At 41.6% G+C, this 12994-nt stretch overlaps 1 protein-coding gene and 1 long non-coding RNA gene across 3 annotated transcripts in view; both read right to left on the bottom strand.

The window, feature by feature from the left end:
- LOC101170725 (paired box protein Pax-7-like) overlaps nt 1-12994 on the bottom strand; it is a 41324-nt gene that overhangs the window by 21058 nt on the left and 7272 nt on the right. For both annotated transcript variants that reach the window (XM_023957070.1, XM_023957071.1), the window contains exons 5-6: nt 4807-5006; nt 1192-1351 (exon numbers count right to left, since the gene is read on the bottom strand). In XM_023957070.1, the coding sequence (XP_023812838.1) occupies nt 1192-1351; nt 4807-5006 (360 nt within the window). The remainder of the gene's footprint in view (nt 1-1191; nt 1352-4806; nt 5007-12994) is intronic.
- LOC111947687 lies at nt 6322-8669 on the bottom strand. The gene is made up of 2 exons (XR_002873567.1): nt 7959-8669; nt 6322-7250 (listed from the first exon to the last, which is right to left on the bottom strand). It is a non-coding gene; the product is annotated as an uncharacterized LOC111947687 (long non-coding RNA).

Raw genomic sequence — 12994 nt, 5'->3', positions numbered from 1 at the left:
TATATATATAACCAGTTCAAACAGGTGTCATTAATACAGGTAACCAGTGGAGGACAGAGAATCCTCTACAGAAGAAGTTACAGGTCTGTGAGAGACAGAAATCTTGCTTGTTTCTCTGTGACCAAATACTTATTTTCCACCATCATTTAAATCATTTTAATAAATTCTTTAAAAATCACACAATGTGATTTTCTGGATTTTTTTTCTCACTTTGTCTCATAGTTGAGGTTTTGTCTATGATGAAAATTACAGACTGCTCTTATCTTTTTAAGTTGTAGAACTTGAACAATTGGTGGTACACTAAATATTCCTTGCCCCACTGTATGTTGTTTCTCATCCACCTAAACATTTAAACACTTGTGGAAGAGTGGCTGCGGCACCTAATTCAACCCACCAGTGGAAACTAAGAACTCAAGGCCTAAGGACACTGAAATGTAACTGGAGTGTTGGAAGGCCAACCCTTTAGTAGAGAGACTACCACTCTACCTTTGAGCGCTGCCCTGTTGTAAAACGTGTTGCATGGTTGCTACGTCATGACGTCCCTGCAGTGGTGACATGTCGGTAAAATTTTGTTGCTCTGCTGTGTTGTCAAATGATGGAACTTTTTTAAATTAATGGTCTTTGCAGTGTTGAGGTGTTGTTAAAACCCTTTAACCCTTGTGCTATCTTAGATGACCCCACCCTTACATTGAGGTGTTCTCACTACCATGACAAAGGTGAATAAAGGTGGAAAGATTACATGTAATGCATGGACACCAGTGAAGATCACAAATCATTGAAGAAAAAAGGTTCAGAGCACTGTCTAGTGGGTCTAGATGACCCAACTCCCAATGGTAAAGTGCCTAGGATAGCACAAGGGTTACATGCCCTATTAAATGGAAGGGCATACCTAGAAAACATAATTTTAAAAAAAGTGTTTTACTCTCCCAAGGCAATAAGAAGCAGGAAGACATTTTTAATTAATTTAGTCTTGATTGGGTATAAAAAGGCAAAGTTGATGGAGCATTTGGTGAACTTGTGGGCTATAGCACATTAAAAATTTATAATGAACATTTTACAGCCAAGCATGCAGTTTATTGACCCTTGGAGTCTTGGATTGGAAACCCTGTCTTTGAGTTTTCTGCCAGTATTTACTGGCGGTAATGATACTACCAGTACTGGCAACAATGATGTAGAATGCATCAGTTCTACCTTGCACCAAAGATGGGTAGCTGGCTTCTGGCAGCTGATATCCAGGAAGTGCCGGCATCCCTGTTGTAGGAAATCCACTGGGAAGAAGGTGGTTGAACGCTGATAGTTGATGGGCTCCTGCTTGCTTTCTCCATCTGGCCCTTCGATTGCTAAACCAAACCTTTGAAAAAAGACAAATCAAAATCAGAATAGTCACATTTGAAACACACTCTTAGGGACAGCTAGTTTGCAGTCTTATCTTTAAATGGATGTAATTTATTACAGAAATGTGTTTTTTTCCTGCCATGCATGTCCATTCAGGAAGCCGTCAGAGGTAAGTGGAGTTTCCAAAAAGGTCACACAAGTAAAAAGGACAGCAAGTTTACTTTGAAAATTATTTCTCAAGTAGAAGTAAAAACGTCAGCATAAGGTTGCTCACACGACCTCCATCCCCGCACTGATAATGGGATTCTGACACAGATGAAGATAGGGAGCATGAGTCAGGCAACCTCTCTGGTTTGGCTGCTGCAGTCCTGCCTTCAAAAAGCAAATCTGGGTGAACCTGGTCGGGAAATGTTTACTACGCTCCCCGGGGACCCCCACTTCCTGGTGGGTGGCCCCTGCCTTGCTCTCTCCCAACTTCCCCTGTGGTGGGAGGTTGGTTGCCTGGAGCATGGGGGGCCCTGGCTCGTGCCTGGGTTGGGGGGGGGACTCCCACGTGGGGGTGGGCGGCTCGTCTGGGGCTGTCCGTGCCCCTGTGCCTCCCTGCTCTTTGGCGTTGGGGGGCCGACCTGCTGTCCCTGGTCTCTGTAAACATCCTCCTGATCTTCTTAACTCCCCTTCCCCCCCTTTCTTCAGTGCCCTTACCCCCGTCTCCAACATCCCTCCCTTCTTTCCTCTTCTTCTTTTCCGTCTAGTCCAACAACAAAAAAAGGTTACAAATAAGATCAATTTAAATAGAGTTTAGCCTAAATTACAAAAGGGGGTTTATACAAATACACACCTAGTGTGTCAGAAGATCCACAACCCCCTGTTGTAACAGTAAAATCTGTCCAACACAAGAGACCTTCAGCTCCTACCTGTCTGCTCAGCTGTTGGAAAGGACAAGTTAAAAAAAAGAAAAGAAAAAAAGGGGGCGACTCTTATTCCTGCTTTTCTGTTCATTGTATGGTCCTGTGTGTAAGTGTCAGAAATACTGCCTTGCTTTGACAACAGTAAAACTATCAGCTCATCATACTGCTCCCAGTCATTCTGGACTAAAGAAGACACACGCCCACTATTTTCACTCTTCAGATGAGAAGGAACGGGGGATTTCAGTCCTGTGAGGGGCTTCTGTCCTAAGGTCCTCTTCTCAGATGGTCTGTCTGTCAGCTGTTCTCTGGAGCTTCTGATTCCACAGAGCAGGTTGTTCATTTCATTTTCATTTGATTTTTTTTTGATGCCTTGTCACCTGATGCTTGGAAATGATTGGATTGCAAAGGATGACTTTAAGAGGATTACACAGAGCTCCCACACTCTGAGCACCACAGACTGTCAGAACAACTCCGAGTCCTGACATCTCTGATGATGTTTCAGTGATTTGGTCCTAAAGCACAGGACAAGTGGAGGGCCTCCTTGGCCAAAAGCAAAAGAGGAAAGTGTTAAGCTTCCATGTTCCTAGTGAGCCCAACCTGTTGATAAAACCATGATGGGAGAGAACTTCTAAAAGTTCCATTAAGACAAAACTGACATTTTAATAGTTGGTCCTGAAGCTGAGAGAGAAAAGGTCCAGTCCTATTGATCAACTTTTAATCTGAATGTGTGCAGTAAAGTCAGAAACCTATGTGTGATCTTAGATGCAGATCTTAACTTTGAAGCAGACGCAAACCAAGTTACTGGAAATATTGCCAGAGTGAGACCTTTTCTCTCCAAAGCTGGTGCTGAAATATAAATCCACGCTTTTATAACATCTAGGATAGATTTTTGTAATGCTCTTCTTTCTGGTATTAAGAAAAATACTATCAATCGGCTGCAGCTCGTGCAAAATTTGACTGCACGCCTCTTAAGTAGAACCAGAAAGAAGGAGCACATTAATCTAATTTTGAAGTGTTTGCACTGGCTCCCAGTCAGCTTTTAAGGTTCTTTAATTAGTTTGTAAAAGTTTAAATAGAACTATACCCTCAATTTTATGAGATTTACTTTTAGTTTATTACCCTCCCAGAGCCCTCAGGTACACAGGTGCAGGTCTGCTGGTGGTCCCAAAGGTCAGAACTAAAACCCACGGTTAGGCCTCCTTTCAGCACTGTGGGCCTCGCCTGTGGAACAGCCTGTCTGTGGACGTGAGGCTTCAGCCACTGTGGAGGTTTTTAAGAAAAAACTTAGGACACATCTTTTTAGTAAAGCTTTTACATAGTTTTTACTTGTCCACGTGATTTTATTTGACTTTATAAAATTTTAACAACTAATTTGATTTTTTTTATTACAATGGTGGAATGTGTGGAATGCGTTGGGTTTTTATGCGTTTTGATTAATTCATTTATTTTTATCATTATTCTTATTATTTTTACTATGTTTATTATTTTAACTACTATTTTTTATCTTGTTTTTTCTCTGGGAAGCACTTTGAGATGCTCTGTAGTATGAGAAGCACTATATAAATAAAGTTTACCGGTAATTTGAATTTGAAAATTGCAACGAAAAAGAACATTTTTAGCAAAAATGTTAGGTTTCTTTATGTCTTTGCACTTTTTTCTTGGTTGGGCCTCCTTTTGCATGAATGACTGCATCGGTGCTTCATGGCATGGATGCTGTGGCTCTGCAGATGTGGAAGGGACGCCCAGGTTGCTTCTTCAGGTCATCTGTATGGTGGGGTCTGGTGTCTCATCTTCCTCTGCAGAGCAGTCCATACATTGACACTGAACTTTAGGTTTTCATTATCCACAGCAGTGTTTTTCTACCAGTGGGCCACGGTTCACTGTTTGCTGTGGGAAATGATTTAATTTCACCAAACTGGTCTAAAAACATTAACCATGTCCAGCATATGAGCTCTGTGTTCGTCTTAACAGGTCAAGGTTTCACACGAGTTGTTAGAAATATGAAAAGTCATAAAATACTTCTTTATTTGGGTTTATTTGGTTCTTGTTCAAGACAGTTTGATCAGAATGACTATACTGCCATTTTGCGGCAACTTTGGTTGATTGCTCTTATTTTGGAAAGTTCCACCCCTTGAACTATCTCAATTATTCTTGGAGGAATAATCATAGGTCAACAATCAGACATGGCAAACGTCCTCACTTCCTGGTGCTAACATGACCCAGAAAGTCTCTGTTCCCACAAAACAACAGCTAACGATTGTGTTTAGCAGTGTAGCTCCCCACGGAAAGATGATCTGTAAATGACTGACATTAATGTCCCCCATTTTTGCACATCTCCCATGATGCATTGGGTTAATGTAAAAGCATCTCTTACTGCGCTACTGTTAACGGTCATGAACCACAGCAAACGTTCAACAGTCTGCTCTAACAGTTTTTCAGTCTTCTTGATGGATCAAAGGTCAACAGTTTAGTTCTCTTTCAGGGTTCGTGTTGGATCACAAAGGAATCATGCACAACCAGAGATTCCAGACGGATGGACGGGTTGACGGCGGGCTGGTGTTACCTGCACCCTGGCCTCAGTCAGTTTGGTGCGCTGGGCCAGCTCCTCTCTGGTGTAAATGTCTGGGTAGTGGGTTCTTTCAAAGGCCTTCTCCAGCTCCTCCAGCTGCTCGGCTGTGAATGTGGTCCGACTGCGGCGCTGCTTCCTCTTCAGGGGGAGGTCTGGCTCAGATTCCACGTCTGACACCTCATCCGCCTGGCTGCCTGCACACAGGTCAGGGAATCACACTCACTGGGTGCCGCTTGTACAAAGAGGCAGTCAAATATGAACAGCAATATTTTTGGAGAAAAAAACAGGTTTTTCAAATGCATATTTTCACCTTTTAATTCATGTATTTATAAATGTTATATTTATTAACTAAATATTTAGTTAGCAAGCTAAATATCTATTTATAATTATATGTTTAGTTTGCGAACTAAATGTTTAGTTTAATTAATGAAATATTTCGATCTGACCTAAATATTTAATTTACAAACTAAACACTTAAGTTTTGTAACTAAAATATTTATTTGTTATTTAACAAATATTTACTTATTTGTTAAATAAATCTTTAAGTCCAAATTAAATATTTCTTTAACCCTTGTGCTATCTTAGATGACCCCCCCTTAAGATAGTGGACTACCAAAATAAAAGCTGGAATTTGCTCTTCCTCTGAACTGATTCTTGTCAGACTTGTTGTCCATCGTGTCCTTGTGCTTTCCTTTTTTTACTGACACGTCCAACCTGCTGTCTGAAAACACTGGATGAGCCAAAAGAACAGTCGGTAAAACGGCTCATCTAATGTTTTCCATGTGTCAGAATACACGGCGCAGGAGCCGGCCCTCCCCAAGCGTTGACTCTAGCAGGCAGGAGGTGAAGACAACCAGGAAGAAGCAGAACTGTTGCAGGACCTCAATTGACCAGAGAGGCTGGTGCTTAGAATGAGCAATTTTCCATGGACTACCCACCCTCACATTGACGTGTTATTCCTAGCATGAGGCACACCTGTGCAATAATCATGCTGTCTAATCAGCATCTTGATATGGCACACCTGTGAGGTGGGATGGATTGTCTTGGCAAAGGAGAAGTGCTCACAATCACAGATTTAGACAGATTTGTGAACAATATTTCAGAGAACTGGTTATTTTGTGTTTGTGGAAAATGTTTCACATCTTTGAGTTCATACCATAGAAAATGGGAGCAATAACAAAAGTGTTAAGTTTATATTTTTGGTCAGTGTATAAGGACAGGATTCAGATTTGCTACAGCAACACCTTAATCTCTTCATGTAAGGTGACTGACATCACACAGGTGATCCAGATCACACAGAAAATGTTTAGTCTACTCCAACAGGAACATTTAGTTTAATTTATACATTTAATTAAGTTTTACACACTTATTTTTTGCTTATTGTTCTCCTTTACTTTCTTGTCATTTTTCTTTTTTGTGCTTATTTCTATGTTCCTCTCTAGGCCTGTGTCTTGTCGTGGTGACTCCTGCTGAAGTGCGTGATTCAATACAAAGAAAGCTGAGCACATTTCAGTCACCTTCTGTTTATTCACATTGTGTTTTAATATGGACGAAAAACAAAAGGAAATATGGATCGAAGTCAGATCTGTACAAGATGTATTTATTTGAAACAGATCAAATAAGTTAAAACATCACAAGCATTAATCACTGACAGCGCTGCACATTTTATCCTACATTTATAGAAAGTAGGGACTTCTTTAACCCTTAGATGACCCCCCCCTTACTTTGACGTGTTCTCCCTACCATGACAAAGGTGGATAAAGGTGGAAAGATTTAATGTAATCCATGGACACCAGTGAAGATCACAAATCATTGAAGAAAAAAGGTTCAGAGCACTGTCTAGTGGGTCTAGATGACCCAACTCCTAATGGTAAAGTGCCTAGGATAGAACAAGGGTGAAACAATCACCCGACATGCTGGCTGTCTCCCACAGAGCAAAGGTGTGATGGAATTGTTTTTCAATAATGTTGAGTAAAAAATTATGCAAAATGTAAAAAGAATAAAAGAGGAAAAGCTTATTGTGACCATTGTCATAGTTACAAAGCATCATGTATGGTTACACTGCCTAATCTTGACATTTTAAAAACCTAATAATTGATCCTAAAGAGTACATTTCTACCCACTAAAAAAACTTCCAGTAAAAATGTCAACAAAAAAGAGAGAATTTAAGTGCCGGGGTGAGCAACGTGCACCCGCTGGACTTTCTTTCATCCTGACAGTTCCAGACTCCTGACGTGGACCATGTGACTTCCTCCAGAGGGAATAATGAGAAGCTGCTCTTCCTCGTAGGCTTGAAAATAAAAATGGGAAAAGGCCGCTTCACTGCCGTCCGCCCAGCTGAACCAGGAGATGCCGAGTCCAAGTGGCTGTGACGGTTTGTTGAGCTTCACTTTCTGATGCCCGACAGACATGACCATCAACGGTAATCCAAACTGTAACTGTGAGGAAATCAGAACAGATTTTGGTCACATGCTGTTCTTGCAAAGATGTATTCAAAAAACACAAAGGAAAATATTTAATCTGGTTTATGCTGAAGATTCCAATGCAAACATCTTTAGAGAGAATGAGTTTGAAAGAATATCCCAGTATTTATTTTTCCTTGGACTGTCAGCAGCAGAGCAGCATCAGTCGTGTTTCACCTCCTCAGACCTGGTGTCCACATACATGGACATCACATTTTGGGTTCTATTACCACAGTAGTTCATTCTGGGACCCTGTGACTGTTTGTGTAGAGGGATAGCTCAAATAGTAGCTCCGGTATAAAGAGGTTAATGACAGTATTTGGAACTCAACTAAGGAGGAAAAAGAAAAACTCCTTACTTTAAAAACCGTATCATATATGATTATATGCCAACAGTTTTATTTAACTTTTATTAAATTTATTTTATATCACGTTTATATTTAACGTGAGAGAAAAAATGAGGTTTACATATTCTATCTATCTTTATCTATTACTGTTATGATTTATTGTTTGAAAAATATAAAGGCTACAATAAAATAAAACACTTTGATATTATATATTAGGACCACAGACATAACATATTCAAACTTGTTCTGAGGACGGTGTTCTTACTAAACACATAATACAGAAAATATGTTTTTATTGTTGTGTGCACCACTTAACATATAAAGTGTAAAGTACTTACTGATAAAGACTCATGATGTAAATATTGGTCCACCGCTGCGTTGCTGCAGACCTTTGGCTGAAGCGGTTAGCTGTGTTAGCATGGAGGGACCACGGATCGGCATATACCGTGGACGTAAACAAAAACAAAACAAAAGTATTCAGTCCGGCCTCTTTTCACGATATTTGGAACGTCAGGTCAGGCGGAGTAAACTCCAGCCAATATGGAGGGGACAATTCAGGCTTCAAGCAGGGGACTGTAGAGGTCAATGGGTGACGACTGAGATGCTCTGTCCAGTAATACATATGTCTATGGCCCTCCCCTGCACACTGGCGCACGAAAAGCAGTGAGAAAAGACAGATGGTCTTATTAGACCACATCAAAACAAAGCAGTGTATGCTGGGTCCACGCTATTGCAACGCCACTGCGGTTTTGTATGGTACAGTTTCTGTACGCAACCCTAGTCATGGAATGGGTGTCCATGGCCGAGCAGCTGCATCCAAGCCACACATCACCAAGTGCAACGCAAAGCGTCGGATGCAGTGGAGGAAAGCACGCCGCCACTGGACTCTAGAGCAGTGGAGACGCCATCTCTGGAGTGATGAATTACACTGTTACATCTGGAAATCTGATAGACGAGTCTGGGTTTGGAGGTTGCCAGGGCAACGGTACATTTGGGACTGCATTGTGCCAAGTGTGAAATTTGGTGGAGAAGGAATTATGGTGTGGGCTTGTTTTTCAGGACTTGACCCCGAAGTTCCAGTCAAAGGAACTCTGAATGCTTCAGGATACCAAAACAATTCCATGCTCCAAACCTTGTGGGAACAGTTGGGAGCGGCCCCTTCCTCTTCCAGCATGACTTTGCGTCAGAGTCTGGTGTGGATGAACTGGACTGGCCTGCACAGAGTCCTGACCTGAACCCCATAGAACACCTTTGGGATGAATTAGAGCAGAGACTGAGATCAAGGTCTTCTCCACCAACATCAGTGTGTGACCTCAACAATGACCTTTTCGAAGAATGGTCAGAAATTCCTATAAACACTCCTCAACCTTGAGGACAGCCTTTCCAAAAGAGTTGAAGCTGTAATAGCTGCAAAAGGTGGACTACATAATGACGCCACTTCAGTTCATATGGGAGTCAAGGCAGGTGAGCCAATACTTTTAGTAATATAGTGTATCTATGTCAGTGTTTTTCAACCTTTTCTGAGCCACGGCACACTTTAACCTTGACAAAAATCCCGCGGCACACCAGCATCCAAAAAAAAAAGATAAATAAAAAAAGAAAGCAAAAGCTCATAGTCTGTATTGATCTACAGCCGCTCTGCAATCTCACATGCATTTTTGTGATAATTGTTGCAAAAAAAGCTGGAAGCTGCAGCTGTTTTTTTCTAAAAGATGTATTAAAAATTAAGTCAAAATGATTCAAAAACTGTTTGATGTGTGTTCGTTGTTTTAAGACGTTAAGAGGAGAGACTCATTGTCCGCTAAGACAGTCACTTTAATGCATCATGGGAGATGTAGTGCCGATAATGCGCCGACCGCAGAAAGACCAGCGTCTTTGAGCTTCATGGTTTTGTTCACTTGTTCCACAGTCTGATACCAGATTCTGTGGAAAGCTACACCGCTAAAGACGAGCTTTAGCTGGTATTTTTGTTAGAACAGAGAGACTTTTTGGCGCTAAATCGAAACAAGGAAGTGAATACTTTAACCACTTCTGATTGGTCAGACTGATGCCATGTGATTAAGCCTTCAAGAATGATTGGTGGAGACAGTTAAAGGGGCGGGACTTTTCCTTACACAGTTATAGCTGCAGCTAAATCGCGGTACCGTGATTCTTATCAAAGTGTCTTTAATAGAATCATATAAACACAAAGAAAAAATAATTTTATGATATTTCATATTCCTAACTACTCAGTGTTTTATCAGGGCCTGTTTGAATGAACAAAGAGCTGATTTCCTGGAGATGTTAAAGGTTTTTAGATCAGTTAATGAGGGCAATTTTCCACGGCACACTTGACCATCTCCCACGGCACACTAGTGTGCCGCGGCACACTGGTTGAAAAACACTGATGTATTCTGAAATTCTGAAACATGTATGATGAAAAAAACTGTTTCAGAATAAAAACACCAAACTTTAAATGGTGTCTTAACCCTGTAAAGCCCACTACATCATATAATTGGAGGAAAACACTTTTTTTTCGTAAGTAAGATGTTTTATAACACTTTAACAAAATCAGCAAAACATTTACAATATCATTTTCTTAGATAGTTTCAATGATGATAGGTTGGCTGATTTTGTAATTTTGTACTAACAACAATGCTAGTTTAAGATTAAAAAAACATTGAAATGAGTGATCAGTAAAAATACCTATTTTTTGTTACACTGTAACAAATTTGAACCACACATTTTTATCATGGTGCTGCTGTATTATAAAGAAGTAATTACAAACTAATGTTGCATTCTTCAATACAGCAAGTAGCTGTTTAAAAAAAATAAAAACGACAGATGAATTATTTTTACTATAGAAATTTGAAAATTAGCTAAACCTTTTTCTGCCAAAAGTGTTTTTCTGGTTTCATGGAAGCAGCCATTTTGAAATGAGCAGGAAAAGCCCTTCTGTTGCCTCTAGTGGAATGATGATGAACTGCAGGGCAGAGAACATACAGTAGACCAGGTGAAAAACTATGTTTTTTTAAAATGATATTTTAGATCATGCTAATGAGATAGGAGTCTCATAAATGCATGTATCACATATGATACAAATGGTTGTGTGAGGTTAAGGAGATTAAAGGAGAACCACAGTCCACCCCCAGAAAAATTTTCTTGGAACCCGCTCAGTCTAAATGCACACGTTAGAAAAGAAAATGGTCCTGAACCAGCGCTTCACCATTGGCACGATGACATGAGTTCATCCTGTCAGACACCCTCTTATATCAGGCTTCAGAGTGGGGGTGTCCTCAGAGGGGGGCTCTGTGGACACCCCCACCATCTCCTAAAGAAGAGAAGGGAGAAGGAAGTCATCAAACTGTCAGTCTGCACTGCCGGCCCTTAGGTCTAATGAAACCAGGAATTATGGGAATAAAACGCCCCCCCCCCCCCCCCTCCAGTTAACATGTTAATTTTAAATGTATTTTTTTTCCACACAAAGAAATTTTTCTGCTCAAACTAAAGAAAAACTCACATTTGTATGCAGCTATTCGTCAGGAGCACCGGTCTGGTTTTTGCCTGCACGCTGCTGCTCAGTGTATGGGGGGGGGGGTGTTGTAGTGCAGGGTGGAGGGAGGGGGATAAGGGATTGTGGCAAAGCAATTTCTCTGTAATGCAGCGTGAAAACTTTTCAGGCAGCTGCTGTGAGCTGGAATCAGTTTCCAAAAGGCACCTCATATTCCTGGGGGTGCTGCTGCCAAAGAATGGACTCCATTTGTTTCCACAAACTGCTGGATTTAGGGTTGGGGGATGGAGGGGGGCACTACAGGGATGCATGGGAATAGAGGCATCCTTCCTGCACATGGTTTTCTATCTGTGCTGCTTCACTAAAGACATTCCTTGCTGTTACTGTGACCCTTTTGTTGTGAGGCTCCTGTGAAGCTGCAGAACAGTCAGTCACCTGTTCTGGAAAAAGCTTCATTCAGGTCATAAAACTGCAGTCAAATAATTAACATGATGTTAGGATTTCTAAGCAAAAACAAGAAAACTATAGAAATGTCTGCATTGAAAAATAGGCTTCAGATCATTTTTCAAGCGTTTGCTTGTCTTTTCGCAGCTGATTTGTGTTTCTGGAAGAAGACGCCAAACGCACCACCAGTCTGAAGTTCCAGCAAGCAGAATCACCTTCATCATGTCATCTTCAGTCCGTGATCAAAACGTCATGTTTATCTGTCTTGGATCTGCATTTTATTTCCATCCTCTTGTTTTAACTTCTTCTTTACAAAATTTGCAGTTTTATGGAACTTTTTTAACTTATTCTTAAAATGTTTTTATAAAACGTGAATCTGCTGTTTCTCTCCTGAAAACATTAAAAACAACGATTTAGAAATCTGTGTTTGGTTCCAAGTGGGTCTGAAGGTTTATGTTTTCAGGATGGTCGTGTCACTATTTCATGTCACTTTCAGGCCTGTCAGTCAAAGGCTCAGAAAGACGGAAAGTTCTGCTGCTTCAGATCCAAAACATCAGTCACTGGAGGACAAGCCAGAATCAGAGCAGCAGAGCTCACTGCTGCCTCCTGCTGGAGGCTGCCTTCCTGCTCCACCTCAAGAGAAGATTCAGGGTGGAGGAGGACTGAGACTTACAGGAACAATATCTGCTCCTCTTCATATCTGATAAAGGAGCTGAGCAGTTACCCCCCCCCCCCCCCCCACCCCATCCTGCTGTTGGGTGGTGTTCTACATTTCTTTCTTTCTGATTCTGACACGATGTCGTTTTCAGAGGATGACCTTCCCTCCAGCTACATGGTTTCACCTGAGCAGCCGGAGGGTTTCTGCGGCAGGGCCTCTTCAGAGGATCTTCCTCGTCCTCATCCTCACTGCAGCAAACACTTGCTGGAAGCTGAGGGTCCTCCCTGAACGTCCGATCTACGGAGTTTGAAACTGTTGATGGAGCAGAACAGGAGGAAGACACAGAGGTTCCAGTTGGCACCCGGAGCTGTGGTGTCAGTAAAGCCTCAGGTTCTGGCAGGGAAGAGCTGCGGCTTCATGCTGTCCCATTCACAAAGCCCACCATTGTTCTGCCTTTGTGGCTTTCAGCTCCTCAAAAGAGCATTTGGGCACGGCAAACACAGAGGAAGTTGAAGAGTGCTGTGCAGGCACTATTTAAGTTGAGAGCTCAATATTTGCTAAAGATTCAGAAAGTCTGTGGAAAACGGAGCTGAAAGGCTGGTAAGTGAGGTGACCCCAAACAAAAACACCGAAAGGCTGGAAGCACCCAGAACGGCGTGCTCTGGCAGGAAGCAGCAGACTGAACCCTGCAGCTCCACCAAGCCACAAAGAGCTTTATCAGTCTGAACACGCAGCCTTTATCTCTGCTCCATCCGCCAATGAGATGCACCACTTTATCCACA

The sequence above is a fragment of the Oryzias latipes genome, chromosome 7 (assembly GCF_002234675.1).
Source record: "Oryzias latipes chromosome 7, ASM223467v1".
NCBI classification, from domain to species: Eukaryota; Metazoa; Chordata; class Actinopteri; order Beloniformes; family Adrianichthyidae; genus Oryzias; species Oryzias latipes.
This window is presented reverse-complemented; position numbering and strand designations above follow the sequence as displayed.